Source organism: Kwoniella bestiolae, chromosome 5, assembly GCF_000512585.2.
Source record: "Kwoniella bestiolae CBS 10118 chromosome 5, complete sequence".
NCBI lineage: Eukaryota > Fungi > Basidiomycota > Tremellomycetes > Tremellales > Cryptococcaceae > Kwoniella > Kwoniella bestiolae.
Genome location: NC_089245.1, coordinates 520,133 through 534,118, shown reverse-complemented (window position 1 = coordinate 534,118; position 13,986 = coordinate 520,133). Strand labels below are relative to the sequence as shown.

Below are 13,986 nucleotides of genomic sequence, written 5' to 3'. Positions count from 1 at the left end.
GATTCCCAGAAATCTGGAAATCGATCGTTCCGATTGGAGTTGGAGATGGTGATGATGGTCACACCATAGTAATTGCCGATCGATTGTTGCGATTTCAGGGGAGCCCCAATCGGTGGTACCGTGATGTGTCAGGATAACGGTCTAAGACTAATCTAGTTCCAATAAGCTGAATCGTACTTTTATGTAGGTGCGGATGCATACGATCGAGCAGATGACGCATCAAACTGTAGCTTGTGCTTGTAACGATTGCAGCTAATGTCTGGCGTCGTGATGGCTAAGGCAAGGAAGGATCTGACCAAACACTACACTCAGATCATCGATTCGCGTTTGTATCGATGATCAACATGATATTTTCAGGGTAATTTTGGTTGGCATTGTGAAGGCGACTTCCGTTTCGATCTGGTAGAATTGTACTTTGTAGGGTGTGATCAGGTTAGAATGGAATGATTCTCGCCGATTGGCACTCCGCTTCCTTTGAGCTATGAGCAAGGTATCCAGAAAACCAGAAGCACGGTACAAATGGTCGAGTGGCACTGAGAATGGCGAGGACTGAGCCTCAAGAATACCAGTCAGTCAGCATTGACCGCTAAGAAGATCCCATTGCACCCATAATCTCAGGGCACCAGTATGCAGGAGCTCGAAGTGGGAAAAGCTTGTCGACACGATTCGTGCTCATGACCATCAAAAGAACTAAACCATGCATCACAAGAATCCCAAAATGAATAGTCTCTATGGACGTAGTTTCCGTTTCACATGCTCGTGCAGGTGCCCAAACTTGTGCCTAGGGTTGCCCAAAAGCATGATCACTCCTGACATCTCCCATCGACCAATTTCAACCCTTTCTTACAAGCTGATGCGACACATTGACCATCAAGACACGTAGATGCACCTAGAGCAGCTCCCATGGTCGTACAGCTATAATCATCTCGTCAGTCACCCCTTCGTGATTCTAGAAAAAGGGTGAACTTACTCCTGCCCAATGACTGACGTAGCATTGCCGTACTGACCGAACAGACAACCACCACACGACTCTAGCTCTGTATCAGTATCGAGACACTGTGTGTTGAGAGCAGTGATTAGTGATGGACCATATCAGATGATGAGAGTTTGATCGACTGACCTCATAACTACCGGAATGAGCGACGTTACAAGCTGTCAGACCGTGCGGGCAGTATTCTACTTCTTGTCTACGTCGTCTAGCTTGCAACTCTCTCATATCTCGGGCTCGTCTTCGCGTCAGACCCGAGGCTTGCGCATCTTCCAATCAGACAATATCATTCAGCATCAATTCCGGATCCTTCCATATGGAACAACTCTGCTCGGGTTTCAAGTAGACTCACCTCGAGAATGGAAGAATACCTAAACTCGCAGAGAGCAATGAAGTGAGCTGCTGTCCACTAGAATCAAGTTGAGGGGAACCCAGAAGAACTCACAAAGTAGCTGGTTCCGGAACAAGTCACATCGTTCCCGATCATCTCCAGCTCATTCGATTGACAATGACACGTATAGTACCCGTTTTGCTACGGTCATCTCCATCAGTCCCGTTGATCATTCTCTGTGTAGAACGAGGAGACCACTTACGGGATTACCAACATATGTCGCCTGATACGCACCATTACAATTCCTAAAACAATCCTTAGGGTTGAGCACCAGGAAATCTTGGAACCCATCAGGATCATAGACCACCGTATCCTTACATCCCAAACTCTGGAAGGAAGTCTGCGTGACTCGCACGTTCAATGCGCTCGTATCGTCACATGCTGTGTCCGTTCCCGAGCCCATGTAATATTGTCGAGGGTAGTCGTTCGAGCAATAACATTGCAAGGTATTTTGCTGGAAGGCTGAGTACGCGTATCCGTCGTACCCACAGTATGTCTATCAAGTTAACGTCGGGTGTCAGTCAGGGTTTGAGGAGAAGCTGGGTGGGTAAAGCTGACTTACCGAGCATTCGACAGAGGTATCAGGATCATCCGCCTGTTGGATGGTGAATGTAGAGCCATCGTTCTTGTAGCAACCTACGAAGAGATTGTCCGCTAACACCTTCTGACTCAAGGTGAGGAAGGTGAATACACCGATGGGAGCGAGATACGGAGCGAACATCGTTGGTATAAAATTATGATCTTGAGGGTGTATCTATGCTATCAGTCAGGCTGAGTGGGTCAATGTATATGTCGTTCGAAGCAATATCAATTAGAATATGATCAGAATGTGTTGATAAACCATGACATGCTGTACAACTTATATCTATTTGTCTGCTCATCAATCTATAACACAGCCAACGTCAACGAAGGTAAACAAGACCTAAGCAAGTATAGTAAGGAATACAACTTACCGTAACATGAGAGGTGATAAACTTTGTTGGAATGTGCAAATTACTCTATAGCAGAGAGATGCTTACATTTCATATCTCTGATTCTTTCCCATTACGCTCTATGCTCAACCTTTGGGATGGGTATCGCACTTTTAAGATTCGCGTACACAAAGTGAATAACCTTTCGCCCATCGGACACATTTACGGCATATCTTTTCCTTGTTCCATTCTCCTGAATCTGGGATAGTTTCCAACTGTTAATTCCCAGGGTCGAGACAGTCATGCAATGCCCCACATAACTCAACTAATAATGGGTGTCAGATCGCGGGATGTGCTGGAACCTGGCATCTCACAGATAGAGCTTGGCCCGAGTATATATGCGCGCCCGCCGACATAACACGGGCGTTAGTACAAAGGGATGTAGCTTTTCTCGGACACTGGAATCGGGGTTTCATGTGACCCGAAGCAACGGCTAATTGTTTTATGAGGATATAATCCTTTGGTAATGGAAAGGACGGAATGGATCGATGACATTCCCCTATCACGATGCGATGCCCATCTATGCACCCACCTTTAAGCCAGATACTCCCTCACGGCGCTGTCCACCTCACCCTTCTCAGGCTTGATATCCCCACTATCTATGCCTTCAATGACCCGCTTCAACGCAATAGATTCTGATACTGTCTCAGTCTTGAACCACACTCTACCGTTCAAACCCACTGCGATTTCGAACGGTATCGTAGCCGCTAAAGTTGGAAGAAGGGGGAACTTGGGATTAAGCAGACTACAAGGACATCATATAAGTCGGCTTATGTAACATGTACAATGTAAAAGCATTCAGAAGCGCATGAAATAGGATGACTCACTGTCGACATAGTTGAAGTGAACAAGAGACCACCAAACCGCTTTTCAATTCTCCAAAACCTTCTGCTTTGCCAGTGTTGGGATCGAAACATTCTATCTCGGGTTCCATATCTCGGTTGGCTAATGCTACACGTGCGTATACTAGCGTTCCGACCTGATGAATGGAATGAGCAAAGCATGAGGGTATAATCTGAATGAAGGGATAGTCCGACTCACCTTGAGATTCGGTTTACTTCTCTTTGTTGCACCTTCAAAAGCCAGAGCATCTAATTGAGCCATTTGCGATGATCCCAGATCGACCCTAAACCCTTCTGCATGTCGAGCAATGACAGTCCCAAGTACCATGTCCTTCTGAGCAGGTATATACTGTGATATCGTCAGTGACACAAATGTGGAAATGAGACAGGAACACACTCACCCTCTTGGACTTTCCTTCCACCCAAAACTGCTCACTCCTCTCCTTTCCTTTTGCTGAGCTCAGCAGTCCCAGTTTGTTGGAGATGATTGAAGGCACTTCATCGGATGAAGGTGCAGGGATCCGAGAAGAGGAAGCTGCTAGACCTGGTCCAAGGACGACCGATTTGGAAGAAGATGGGAGGGGTATGGAGTCACCTGGTAGTACGAGGGTTGAGGCCATTTTGAGCTGACTGATGGACTCTCCGGGCGATATTTGATCTGATATACCTAGTCTTCTCCTCTTGGTGACAAGTATTGTTGTTATGGTCAAAGATTGATGAGGATGATTGACGAAAACGACGACAATGAAGTGGTGTCAGATCGAGTTCGAAAACCTGGAATTTTGCTTCCGGCGGAAACACGGACTAAGTGGCAATTAGTCTTATTCGCAAAGATCCCATCTTTTCTCGCTCTCACGAGGAAAGAAACAGCAAGTTCGAACATGCACTTCGACTCGTTTGCAGGAATAAATGGATGCAAAGGCGTCTCCATGCGTCATACGCTCGGTCAAGATTATGACGACTGCCCTCCTTTGACGTGCCCGAGCGTTCTCTCTCTGACGGCGAGGTCATTGATGGTGAGGTGCTTCACGTCCAGACACGTTTGAGATGACACGCTCCTGTTTCATATCAGCAGGCCTCCTTTATGTATTCTTCGTAACCCTCGGCGCAGAAGAGCACTCTTTTGACCGGTGTTAAAATGCATGGTTCCACTCGGAATTGACTTGAGTCAATTACTCAAGATAAATAGGGAGTATCCACTCGAATGCAGGACATCTTTCTCCTCTAAGACTCAACAGCTTGACCCTCAGAAACTCTCAGCCCATCGTCCATAACGTTCTACCGGTTGTCATAATGTTTTCTGCAGCTATTGAAGCCCGATCTCCTTCGGTCCAATCTAATGCTACCATGAGCAACGTCCAGTCGAAATTATGCCAATACTTTGACAAATTTCAAAATGGTACCCTGACTCAAGCCGACAGATAGAAGATCTCTGCAATGAGATCCAGTATCCAAGACAAATTGAACCGATATGGCAAAGATGCAGAATCCTCAGCTGCTGTCACTATGCTGCAAGGTAGGGTCAACCGGATTTTTAATGTCGAAGAAGTCGCAAATAAGAGGGAAGACTGCGCACTAATGGCAAAGTGGTACGCAAAGGATCCCGAGGCGTGCCTCGACGCCAAGGATATTTACATGAAGCTCTACAGTCAAGCGGATATGTTCAAGTCCGCTCGACCTGACGGAATGGGTTCCGTAAGTAGCCGTTTATTGCGCGCCATTTAGGGAAGGGCTTACCACAATCTTGAAAGTAGACTCAGACCGCTTCTTCGGCCAATGAAGGGACCTGTCCCAATTCTCAAATCACACAGCTTGTGAGTGTTCATCACGCTATTTTTGCGATGCTACGATAGCTGATTGGAGGTTGTGAAATATCTCAAGACTGCTGCATCGACCGAAGGAGATACTGCATTTTCCTGTCTTTGTGCATCGAGCGCCCAATTGGACCCATCCCAACGATCTGGTGAATCTACCTACGCATCGGGCGATAGTCACTTTGGCACCTCAGTCAGATCTAAGCTCTAGTTCAGGGATGAGCGTTGTCACACATGAAGCGTTTTCATCTGAAAGTCATATGCACTGGTATAGGGAGAGAAATTGTATTTTTCACATGCAACGGTGTGTCTCGTGAAAAATGCGTTATGAAGTGGCGTGTTGTACGTTCATCAAAAGGGGGATACCTAATCAGCACGACGTGTTTTGAGCTTTGTTCAGCTGCAGCGGTATCAGAGACGTAATCGTATCAGCGTGACCTGTTCTTTTCAAAACGCTATAGTAGCGTTGCACACTGTATCATATCTCCTAGCGGAACTAAGCTGATCAAGCATGTCTTGTTCTCGGGGACTGGTGGATGCGTTCCCGTTGATGTCGGCGATGAGGTCGAGCGACATTGCTATGGCTGTGAAGAAGTATCGTCCGGAGCGCCTCATCATAACGAACAATCTTTCAAACTGGATGACCTTCGGGGCATACAGTGTTCTAGGCTCATCCCACTTTGTAAGCTCACTCCTTGTCTCGAGCCAAAATCCTTTCAGTAGCTACGTCAGCTAAGTGAGAAGACTGGTCTGCGTGCGTTGGCACAGGGGAAAGCTAAGTGATCGCTGAGCAGCCCCAGTGACACAGCATTGAAGTCACTCTCTTCGCCCGAGAAGCCCATTTGAAACGCATTCGTGACAGCTCGATATTCCACCAACTACGATCATCCTTTATGGCTCCACCGCCACTGTCGAGACTGGACTAGAAGTCTACCTTGCTCCTTTCACTGGTGGAGCTGCTCAACGGAGTGGGTCTTCGGTACTCGAAGGTCGACTCGACTCGATTTTAGGAAATAAATACAGGTCAACTCGATAGGCTAGACTGGTCCCTTCTCCTGATTCGCCACTTCCACAAATATCTGATTACTCCTAAACATACCTTACTCGTTTTGACACAAACATCAGGTGTTAATTAGATAACAATGGCTACCGTATCTACTCGCGCTCCTGCCACTATCGACCCCTCCCATGTGGGGGGTCATTACGCCGACACTGCTACTAGCATTTCAGACGCCTCTGGGACCAAAAACGATCTCGCCCGAGGTATGCGATTATATGGCAATATCAGAGGTAGCTCCCGATTCTCCGGCTCAGAGGACACCGCCAAAATGATGCAAGAAAGAGTTCGAAAAACCATTGAAGACATGGAGGACCTTTCAATTTATGATGAGTCTTTGGACAGCAGATTGGCTGCATGGACGACCGGCGATCCGAAAGGCGCTTTAGCGGCCTATCGTGCTTACGAGGAGCTCATGAAAGAGAGGGAGCTTTTCCGAATGGCATTGCATGGTGCATTCAACGGGGTGAGTAGAGGTAAGCCATTGATAAAGGGTCAAAGTTCCACTGATTTTCCCATCTGCTTTTGCGTAGGCTCCAAGGAATTCCTCAGGTGACGGTCCCATGTCCGACACTACCGAGATCGGCTCCCTCGCCCCCCCGGGATTCACGGAATATCCGAGCGAGGAGCCTTTCTCGAACGATGATGAATTCAACGGAGCTATGGTCCCGCGAACTGTCAAAACCCAAGAAGAGATTGAAGACGAAATCGCTACAGGAATTAATAAAGAGGGAATCCCTACTTATCTTCTCCAAGATCTCAGAATGACCGGGAAGACCGCTCACCCTAAGGCTATGACCGATACCGCTCTGACTTCTTTGTCTTCTGATGAGCGCACTATCGTTCCCTTCACCGAGGAGGAAGTTAGACAAATGCAAAGCATCGCTGATGGTCTCAACCAAATCCAAGTCCCCACCCGAACCGCGATCTCTACTGACGATCCTCGAACTCGAGAGATTGTCAACGGACTCAACCAAATCCAAGTCTCCACTCGGACCGGGATCTCTACTGACGATCCTCGAGTTCGAGACATCGTCAACGGACTCAACGGGATTCAAGTACCTCCCCAGTACACCCGTGGCTCTCGAAGTGGCGCTACCACCCAAGGCCTCGGAAACGCAATGTCCAGAATTGGCAAAATGTGGGAATCGATCGTCTCCCAAATGAATCGCGAGCGATCCGAGGTAATACAATGGAAAGAAGCTAACCCTCTGGGAGGCGCGGACGAGTTTGGCGCTGCAGAGGAGGAGGACGAAAACGGTGAGGTCAAGACTCAGGTCCAGTACCACAATGGTCGTCTCAAGAATGGGGGCAGTTTCCAATCGTTTTCTTACACCTCTAAGTCGAGAGGTCAAGGGCTTCCCAGCGCTTCGGCTTTAAGTCATACGATGAGAGGGGCCCAAGAGGCTCACTGAAGAGCTCCTCAATTCGAGCGAAGCAACTTTGCGAACTTCTAGCCAGATAGGAGAGGCTTTGTGAATGTGAGATAACGAACGAGATGATAATGGTTGTCTTACTTCCCCCTCTACCTGTTTGCTTGATTATGTACATGAACATGCATTGATCCCTATTCCGTAGACTCTGTCGCTGCACAACATTGCCAGACCATTTCACAATGAGGTGAACCTGCCTCATGCTTCACACTGAGGGGAAACTCGACTTGATCGTTTTGTCTCGAAGTAGACCCCAGTGTCGTTCGCTTTTGAGATAACGTCATTTCTCGACATGACCAAGTATAGCTACACGGATATACACACCAAAGGAGATGTTGTTAAAACATGCAAGAAGACCACATGAAAGGACGCGAAAATTTTGGACATGACACTCAACATATCTTTCATATCAAGGTATAAATGTCCCCTGTCATTCTCGCCACCCCCCAAGACTTCCTCATTCGCTACTTCCATACATATACTCACTATCCCGACACCAATACAACACGTTCGACTACACACAATGTCATCACAAGCTACTCTCCGATTGCAAGCTGCCGATCTCCTTCCCAGACTCATCTCTGCAGCAGGCATGACGCAAGACGACCAGACAGCCCTGCGCGACGCCATCTCAGGCATGAGCGAAATGACCGACGGCGTGTCCGGTTTAAATGCGAGCAGCAAACAGTATATCGCCTGTAGTGCTGCTAGCGTCCTATCGAAGTATGGCCTGGAATCTTCAGCACTGAATCGAAGAGCCGAGAAGGGGTACAACGATGGCGAAGTCGATGACAAAGCTAGAAAGGTGGTACGTGGGGCTGAGAGCTTCGCGACGACTTTTGGAGAGAACATTTCCAAGATTGATTTCGAAAAGAACCAAGAGTTGAAGAACGATGTCATAGATCTTATAGACGGGATTTGCAAGGTCGAGTTTGGCGATGACGATGAGCCTAGTCAAGTGAGCATGGTTCTATCATTTTCTCGAGGTAGGATAATATTGACTCCTCTCTGCTTGTACCCAGTACAATCATAGGGCCTCAGAGTCAAGTCTGAGTGATTATGGGTCTCCCTACTATAGTGGAGTGAGTCACTCGATGAATATCACACTCCCAGCAGGTAGTGCTGATATTATGGATCTTCCAGACCGCGTCAAGATACAGCAGTGCCCCAAGCTCATGGAATACTTGTGGCCGGCAATCTAGAGGTGAAGGAGGATACAGTGGACACTCAGATTCATATTACTCCCAAAATTCCGTCTACTCAGCTCCATCTATCGTCGCTGCCGCTTGATCCTCTTTCACACCCTCTGACCCCTTTCCTTGCCCAACGCTCTGTTGAAATCCGACTATCTTATCCATACATCAAATGTCATTAATGCATATATATCCTAATCATCATTTATATCTTCTCTAACCCTTTTAACCTTCTCTGTATTTCCTCTCTCAGCACTTTCGCTTTCTGCTGCACGTTCTGCTCATCCTTCTCATCGCCTTCCTGTGAGGCCGCCAAGACTCTGTCTATGAGGTTGTAAGGTAGCTTGGTGGTATTGGATTTGCCCTTGGGTAGTAATTCAGGTGGGGTTGCCTAGTCGCCATCAACGGTCAGTCATTGCATTTGGGGTCACACTAAGCCAGCAATGGGATTACCATGATGAAAGGCACGGCTCAACTCACCTTTCGTACCAGATCGATCGTCCAGCCCAGCGCCTCCTCGACCCAGCCATATTTCAACGCTTTCCCAATCCACGCTTCGGGATCCCTGTCCATCTCCCACTGAGCCAACCAAACAGGCATCTGCCATCCTTTCTTCTTATCCTTGTTCATCTCAAATAGGGTATCAGCGACAGCCTGTCTGTACTTCCAGTTGGTCTTAGGAGAATCATGTCGAGAAAGGGCGGTTTGAAGGTATTTTATCGACAAGGCGGAGGGTGAACCTCTAAGTCGTGCGGTTATGGCGGATGATTGGAGGAAAGTGGCGGCGGAGAAGTCACTGTCACAGGATGAGTGAGTATGAAGTATCGTTACGGATATAGGTTCCTGATGTACTCACCCGTTGTGCTCTGAAAGACGAGACAATTCTACACATCTCGCTGCGAGCGCTTGGAACAAATCCGTCATATCCACCTGCAAGGACGATGCGGCTGATTGGGCGATATCGAACATCCCTCGCTGGATGAACAGGCCGACAACCTCTTGCGGAGACACGGTGACACCTTTGAGCGTACGTCAGTACACCATCCACTTCGATAAGATATTCCTTCCGCTGGATCAACTCACCATGTTCATGTAAGTCTGGGATATGACTCGACAGCCTCAGCTGCGACAGCACAAGCGTATATTCCATCTCGATATCAGCAAGTGAGATGATATCAACCGGTCGTTTCTCTTTCGTGAACTCTTCTTCCGGTATGAAGTTGGATACCTTTCTTCGTTTGATACCCTGCAGCATTACAATCATCAGATTAACCTATCTTCGTGCCCCCAGAAGATGAATACTCACACGCAACGCTTTACTCGGCACTCCAGGAACAGACACCCAAGCGTTTCTCCTCTCTACCAAAGTCAGAGCATTGATAGCTGCCAAGTAACTCCTAGCCTGCATAGCTGATAGTTCGAACGCAGGGATCTTCGAATTACTTCCTTCGGCAAATCGTCTACCCTGGAGATACATGATCTCACCGGCTATACCACTCAGTCAGTGGAAGTCTTTGGAAATAACGGGAAAAACACGTACCACTTCTATAATCACCTCTGGCGATGTGCCAAGAGTACAAGACCTTGTAATAATTAGGGAATCTCAACGGATCAGAGTTCCTAGCTTTGAACCTCAACATCTCCTCTACGTCTTTCTGGAACCCAATGAATCCTAATGAGTTAAGTCGACCAACTTCGTTGTTCTCGCACATGACCGAGATCAATTGTCCAAGGAAATCTCGTTTCCTATTACCACGTCGACAAGTCAGTGAAAATGCATTCCAGTGGGAGACTGAGGCACTTACAGATCCATAAATGGCAGACCAGTTAAAGTAGAGTACGCATCTTCGTACCTCCCTAAAGCTATACTAGCCAAGAAGACTTTTGTCCACAGATCCTTCGTCGACGCAACTTCACCTTTATTCGATTGAATGGCGAGTTGACCAAAGTACACCACCGGCTCGTCGGCACCCTGATCATCAAAGACTCGACATATGTGACGGTAATACTCGCTCAAACCGTTGGAACCGGTGGTAGAGGGTAATATGGGTGAGAGTGATCCATCTGTCATGTAGTTCAGTTTATCAGCACAAGTCAAATGCAGAAGTGGATATAACGATCTCACCATTACATCCCGCGGCTGCTTTCTCCAAGAACTTGACAGCCTCTTCTATCATCCCACATTCCAAGTATGCTCTGCCCTTGACATACGAGATCCCGGCAGAGAGGGGGTACATATCGGTGAACGCACCAGCCAATTGAGCATGTCCATCTACCAATATCCTATACGATAGCTGCAGATCGGCTTTTTGAGCTCCAACATCTGTTTGTTCCGGATCGACAAGGTTTATTCCAGAAACAAAGGTAGAAGCAGCTTCGACGAATCGGTTGATAAGGCCAGAAGTAACAGGTTGAGGAATTTGTCGAGCGAGTAACGAATGGACGAGGGAATATCCTATATCATAAGTGTCCGAATCTAGACCTTGGTCGTCTTCGCCCTCTTTCATTCGTAAACTTCCAAATCCTTCCGCTAAGACATCATCCCCACCATTGACTTTCCGCTTGTTAGTACGTTTCGTCTTACTCCTCTCCCTGCCTTCTTCTCCAGTTTGATCGCAGACCCATTTCAATACTCTATATCGATGGAAGATCACCAAAGCTCGAGCGAGTATCGCGATGAGCTCTTCACCCTCGTCATCCTCATATGATGGATCCCGAGACTCAAACAGATGGAAGAATGTGACGAGTAATACGTTTCTAGCAAGGCTGAAGCGAGATTCGATGAATTGGGCGATATTTGACGTGAGGAGGGCTTTTCCCGATCCCGACCAATTGAGTTCTTCGAGAGATGATGATGCGAGAGGGAAAGAAGCTTGTTGAAGGATATTGAGAGATTCATCTAATGCTCGACTGACCGAAGCGCTTTCTGATAATATTCGTCGGACGGATGTTCGATCTTCCTCAGCCAGCAATTCTTCAACGTGATCATCCCATACACTTCCAGCGATGACTTCGGGTGGTTCATGGGTGACAGTCGCGAGTCGCTCAGCAGTGGTGTTGACGAAGTCGTCAAGAGCAGTACCAGTGTTCTCAGTGGCATCTTGGGTCATGAGGATGTTGCTGATAAATGACCCAGCCATAGAGATGGCAATGGCCGAAGCTCGTGCTTTGGGTGGCGCAAGAGCAGGATACAACCTCCTAACGGAACCTTCAGATAGTTGCAAAAAATGATTTGGGTCGATTTCGGATTTGCCCAGTCGATCCACCAATCCGGCAACATCGGTAGGTATGGCCGTCGAAACGCCTTCTCTAGTAAGAACCAGCAATTCCTTCTGTATTACAGTGCTGCTGATGGGCCATCTAGCTTGTTTATCGACATCTCGGACATTTGACCACACTCCCAACCAGTCCAATTTCAACTTCTTCCGATAAGCGTCTACGACAGGTGCACCTGTCTGGGGGCTAAACTCCATCTCGATTTGGCTTCCTACAACACCACCGAAACGCTTTGACAACGATGCGAACGAAGTAGCGATCTGCTGAGCTTGATTCTTTCTAGACAGTTGATGTATGTAATCTTCCAATGCCGTGGTGAGAGTAAGTATGGAGAATCGACCAGGGTGGAATAAGTGCTGGATGAAAGCCGCGGGGATATCACCGTTATCTTCTGGATCAGCCGGATTAGGTGGATCGGAGCTAAGGATATTGTCGAAGTATGCTGCGTCAAAGGTCTCCACATCGTCCGGAGCGGTGACTTGCTGCCATTCAGATAGCAGGAGAGCATCGTTCGTCTCGATGTAAGTGGTAAATTGGAAGATATCGTCCATTGTGATCGTTTCGCAGAACGTCGAACCCTTCTTATCCCATGTAACCCATAGTTTCCATCCGCTATCGATACCTTCTGATTTGACTGCTGGTAATATTTCAAAACCTCTGAGCTCAGCGCCAGCGGAAGATGGAGAACATGCTTTGTCTCCTGCAGGGGACAGGTCGCTAACGCTATGGCTGGAAGTGGAAGCTCGATACACGACAAAGGTGCCGGCAGAAGATGAGCTGTGAGGTGTCGAAGCGAAGGCAATGACCAGATGAGAGTATTGCGAGGCGGAAGAAGGATGAGGGACCACCTGGATCATGTTGACTGAACCATCTTCAATGATGGACGAGCTAGAACCTTCCTGAGATCCTCTTACCACCAATTCTTGGGATGATGATCTAACGTCCGCTGTTCTCAGACCTGCTCCAGTAGAAGCGTTCCACGTCCTGAGTTTTCGATCCCGGGACAAGGTGTATAATAAGGGGATATGGTCGTGATGTTGGAATTGAGCAAAGGAGATGATCTGTTCGTCGGTGTTTGCTGAACGGGAGAAGAGGGAGGGTAGACGGAGTCGAGACGATGCTCGATGGTGTGTTGCGGTCCAACGGCCAGAGTCTAAAACGGGACACTAGTGTCAGATATGACCACCAAACAGAACGACATAGTGTACATACCTGCTGACCAGTACCCAGACCTGGTAACTCTTGCAATCCCACCATCCCCACCTCCCAATACCAAGGTGTTCTCATCTAAAGCGGTCCAAGCACTCACACCACTGCAAGCTCCAATGACATCCTCAGGCACTTCCCACTCTTCGTACCACTCATCATTCCCTTTGGTCGTGAACACAAACCTATCTTCGGTACCAGATCGGAACGTTCCAAGGGGGAAATTCAATCTATACACAATATTCGAGTGAGATACAACCAGGACGAAAAGCCTTTTATCCCTCTTGGAAACTTGTATACTCCCTTGAGCGAGTGATCTGAGCTGCTCAGGAAAGAATATCCTGATGGTCTCTGAGCCGTCCAATCCACGAGGTCTAACTTTACTTATGACTGGGTTGAAGGACCGTAGTTCTAGCACGTGCCCGTTGTAGATACTTCTAGCTAGAATGTTGGTTGATGAATCGTGGATGGCTGATACAGCATGGTCGGGGTGAAGTGGTTCTGCATAATCTTCATCTGTGAGAGGGACAGCCTGGTCTGAGATTATTCGAAGTTCTGGGATGGCATTGGGTATTGAGGGAGGGGGAGGAAGGTGGGCGTGGACAAGATGATGGGGTATATATGTGGAGGGCATGGTGGAAGGTCTATAAGGGGAATGAGGAGTTGACTGTCGCGAGCAACCAGCTCTGCTACGTCGGGAACCTTTAAGATGCAATGGGTGACGAGTGATGAAGAATGATGGAAGGACAAGTTGAAGATGTGTCGAAAGCAAGGTTGAAGAAGGATCCAAGAAATTGTGACGACCGCGTTTTCGT

At 47.8% G+C, this 13,986-nt stretch overlaps 6 protein-coding genes across 6 annotated transcripts; 3 read left to right on the top strand and 3 right to left on the bottom strand.

Moving 5' to 3' along the window:
- Positions 1-803: 803 nt before the first annotated feature.
- I302_106590 (uncharacterized protein) lies at positions 804-2,100 on the bottom strand (the record flags this gene model as incomplete). The annotated part of the gene is made up of 7 exons (XM_019192760.1): positions 804-915; positions 971-1,056; positions 1,121-1,257; positions 1,341-1,359; positions 1,434-1,520; positions 1,582-1,875; positions 1,942-2,100. 7 exons carry the CDS (start codon positions 2,098-2,100, stop codon positions 804-806), a joined length of 894 nt encoding a protein of 297 aa, XP_019045757.1.
- A 784-nt stretch (positions 2,101-2,884) lies between these two features.
- On the bottom strand, positions 2,885-3,812 carry I302_106589 (uncharacterized protein; the record flags this gene model as incomplete). The annotated part of the gene is made up of 4 exons (XM_019192761.1): positions 2,885-3,095; positions 3,178-3,329; positions 3,392-3,541; positions 3,594-3,812. The coding sequence occupies 4 exons, from the start codon at positions 3,810-3,812 to the stop codon at positions 2,885-2,887; spliced, it is 732 nt and encodes a 243-aa protein (XP_019045758.1).
- Positions 3,813-4,629: 817 nt separating this feature from the next.
- On the top strand, positions 4,630-5,217 carry I302_106588 (uncharacterized protein; the record flags this gene model as incomplete). The annotated part of the gene is made up of 3 exons (XM_019192762.1): positions 4,630-4,887; positions 4,947-5,006; positions 5,074-5,217. 3 exons carry the CDS (start codon positions 4,630-4,632, stop codon positions 5,215-5,217), a joined length of 462 nt encoding a protein of 153 aa, XP_019045759.1.
- Positions 5,218-6,148: 931 nt separating this feature from the next.
- I302_106587 (uncharacterized protein) lies at positions 6,149-7,478 on the top strand (the record flags this gene model as incomplete). The annotated part of the gene is made up of 2 exons (XM_019192763.1): positions 6,149-6,529; positions 6,597-7,478. 2 exons carry the CDS (start codon positions 6,149-6,151, stop codon positions 7,476-7,478), a joined length of 1,263 nt encoding a protein of 420 aa, XP_019045760.1.
- A 541-nt stretch (positions 7,479-8,019) lies between these two features.
- I302_106586 (uncharacterized protein) lies at positions 8,020-8,786 on the top strand (the record flags this gene model as incomplete). The annotated part of the gene is made up of 3 exons (XM_019192764.1): positions 8,020-8,454; positions 8,519-8,578; positions 8,640-8,786. 3 exons carry the CDS (start codon positions 8,020-8,022, stop codon positions 8,784-8,786), a joined length of 642 nt encoding a protein of 213 aa, XP_019045761.1.
- A 108-nt stretch (positions 8,787-8,894) lies between these two features.
- On the bottom strand, positions 8,895-13,805 carry I302_106585 (uncharacterized protein; the record flags this gene model as incomplete). Its single annotated transcript, XM_019192765.1, has 9 exons — positions 8,895-9,080; positions 9,170-9,485; positions 9,546-9,708; positions 9,773-9,935; positions 9,996-10,177; positions 10,230-10,435; positions 10,495-10,753; positions 10,815-13,118; positions 13,178-13,805. 9 exons carry the CDS (start codon positions 13,803-13,805, stop codon positions 8,895-8,897), a joined length of 4,407 nt encoding a protein of 1,468 aa, XP_019045762.1.
- Between the last annotated feature and the right edge of the window lie 181 nt (positions 13,806-13,986).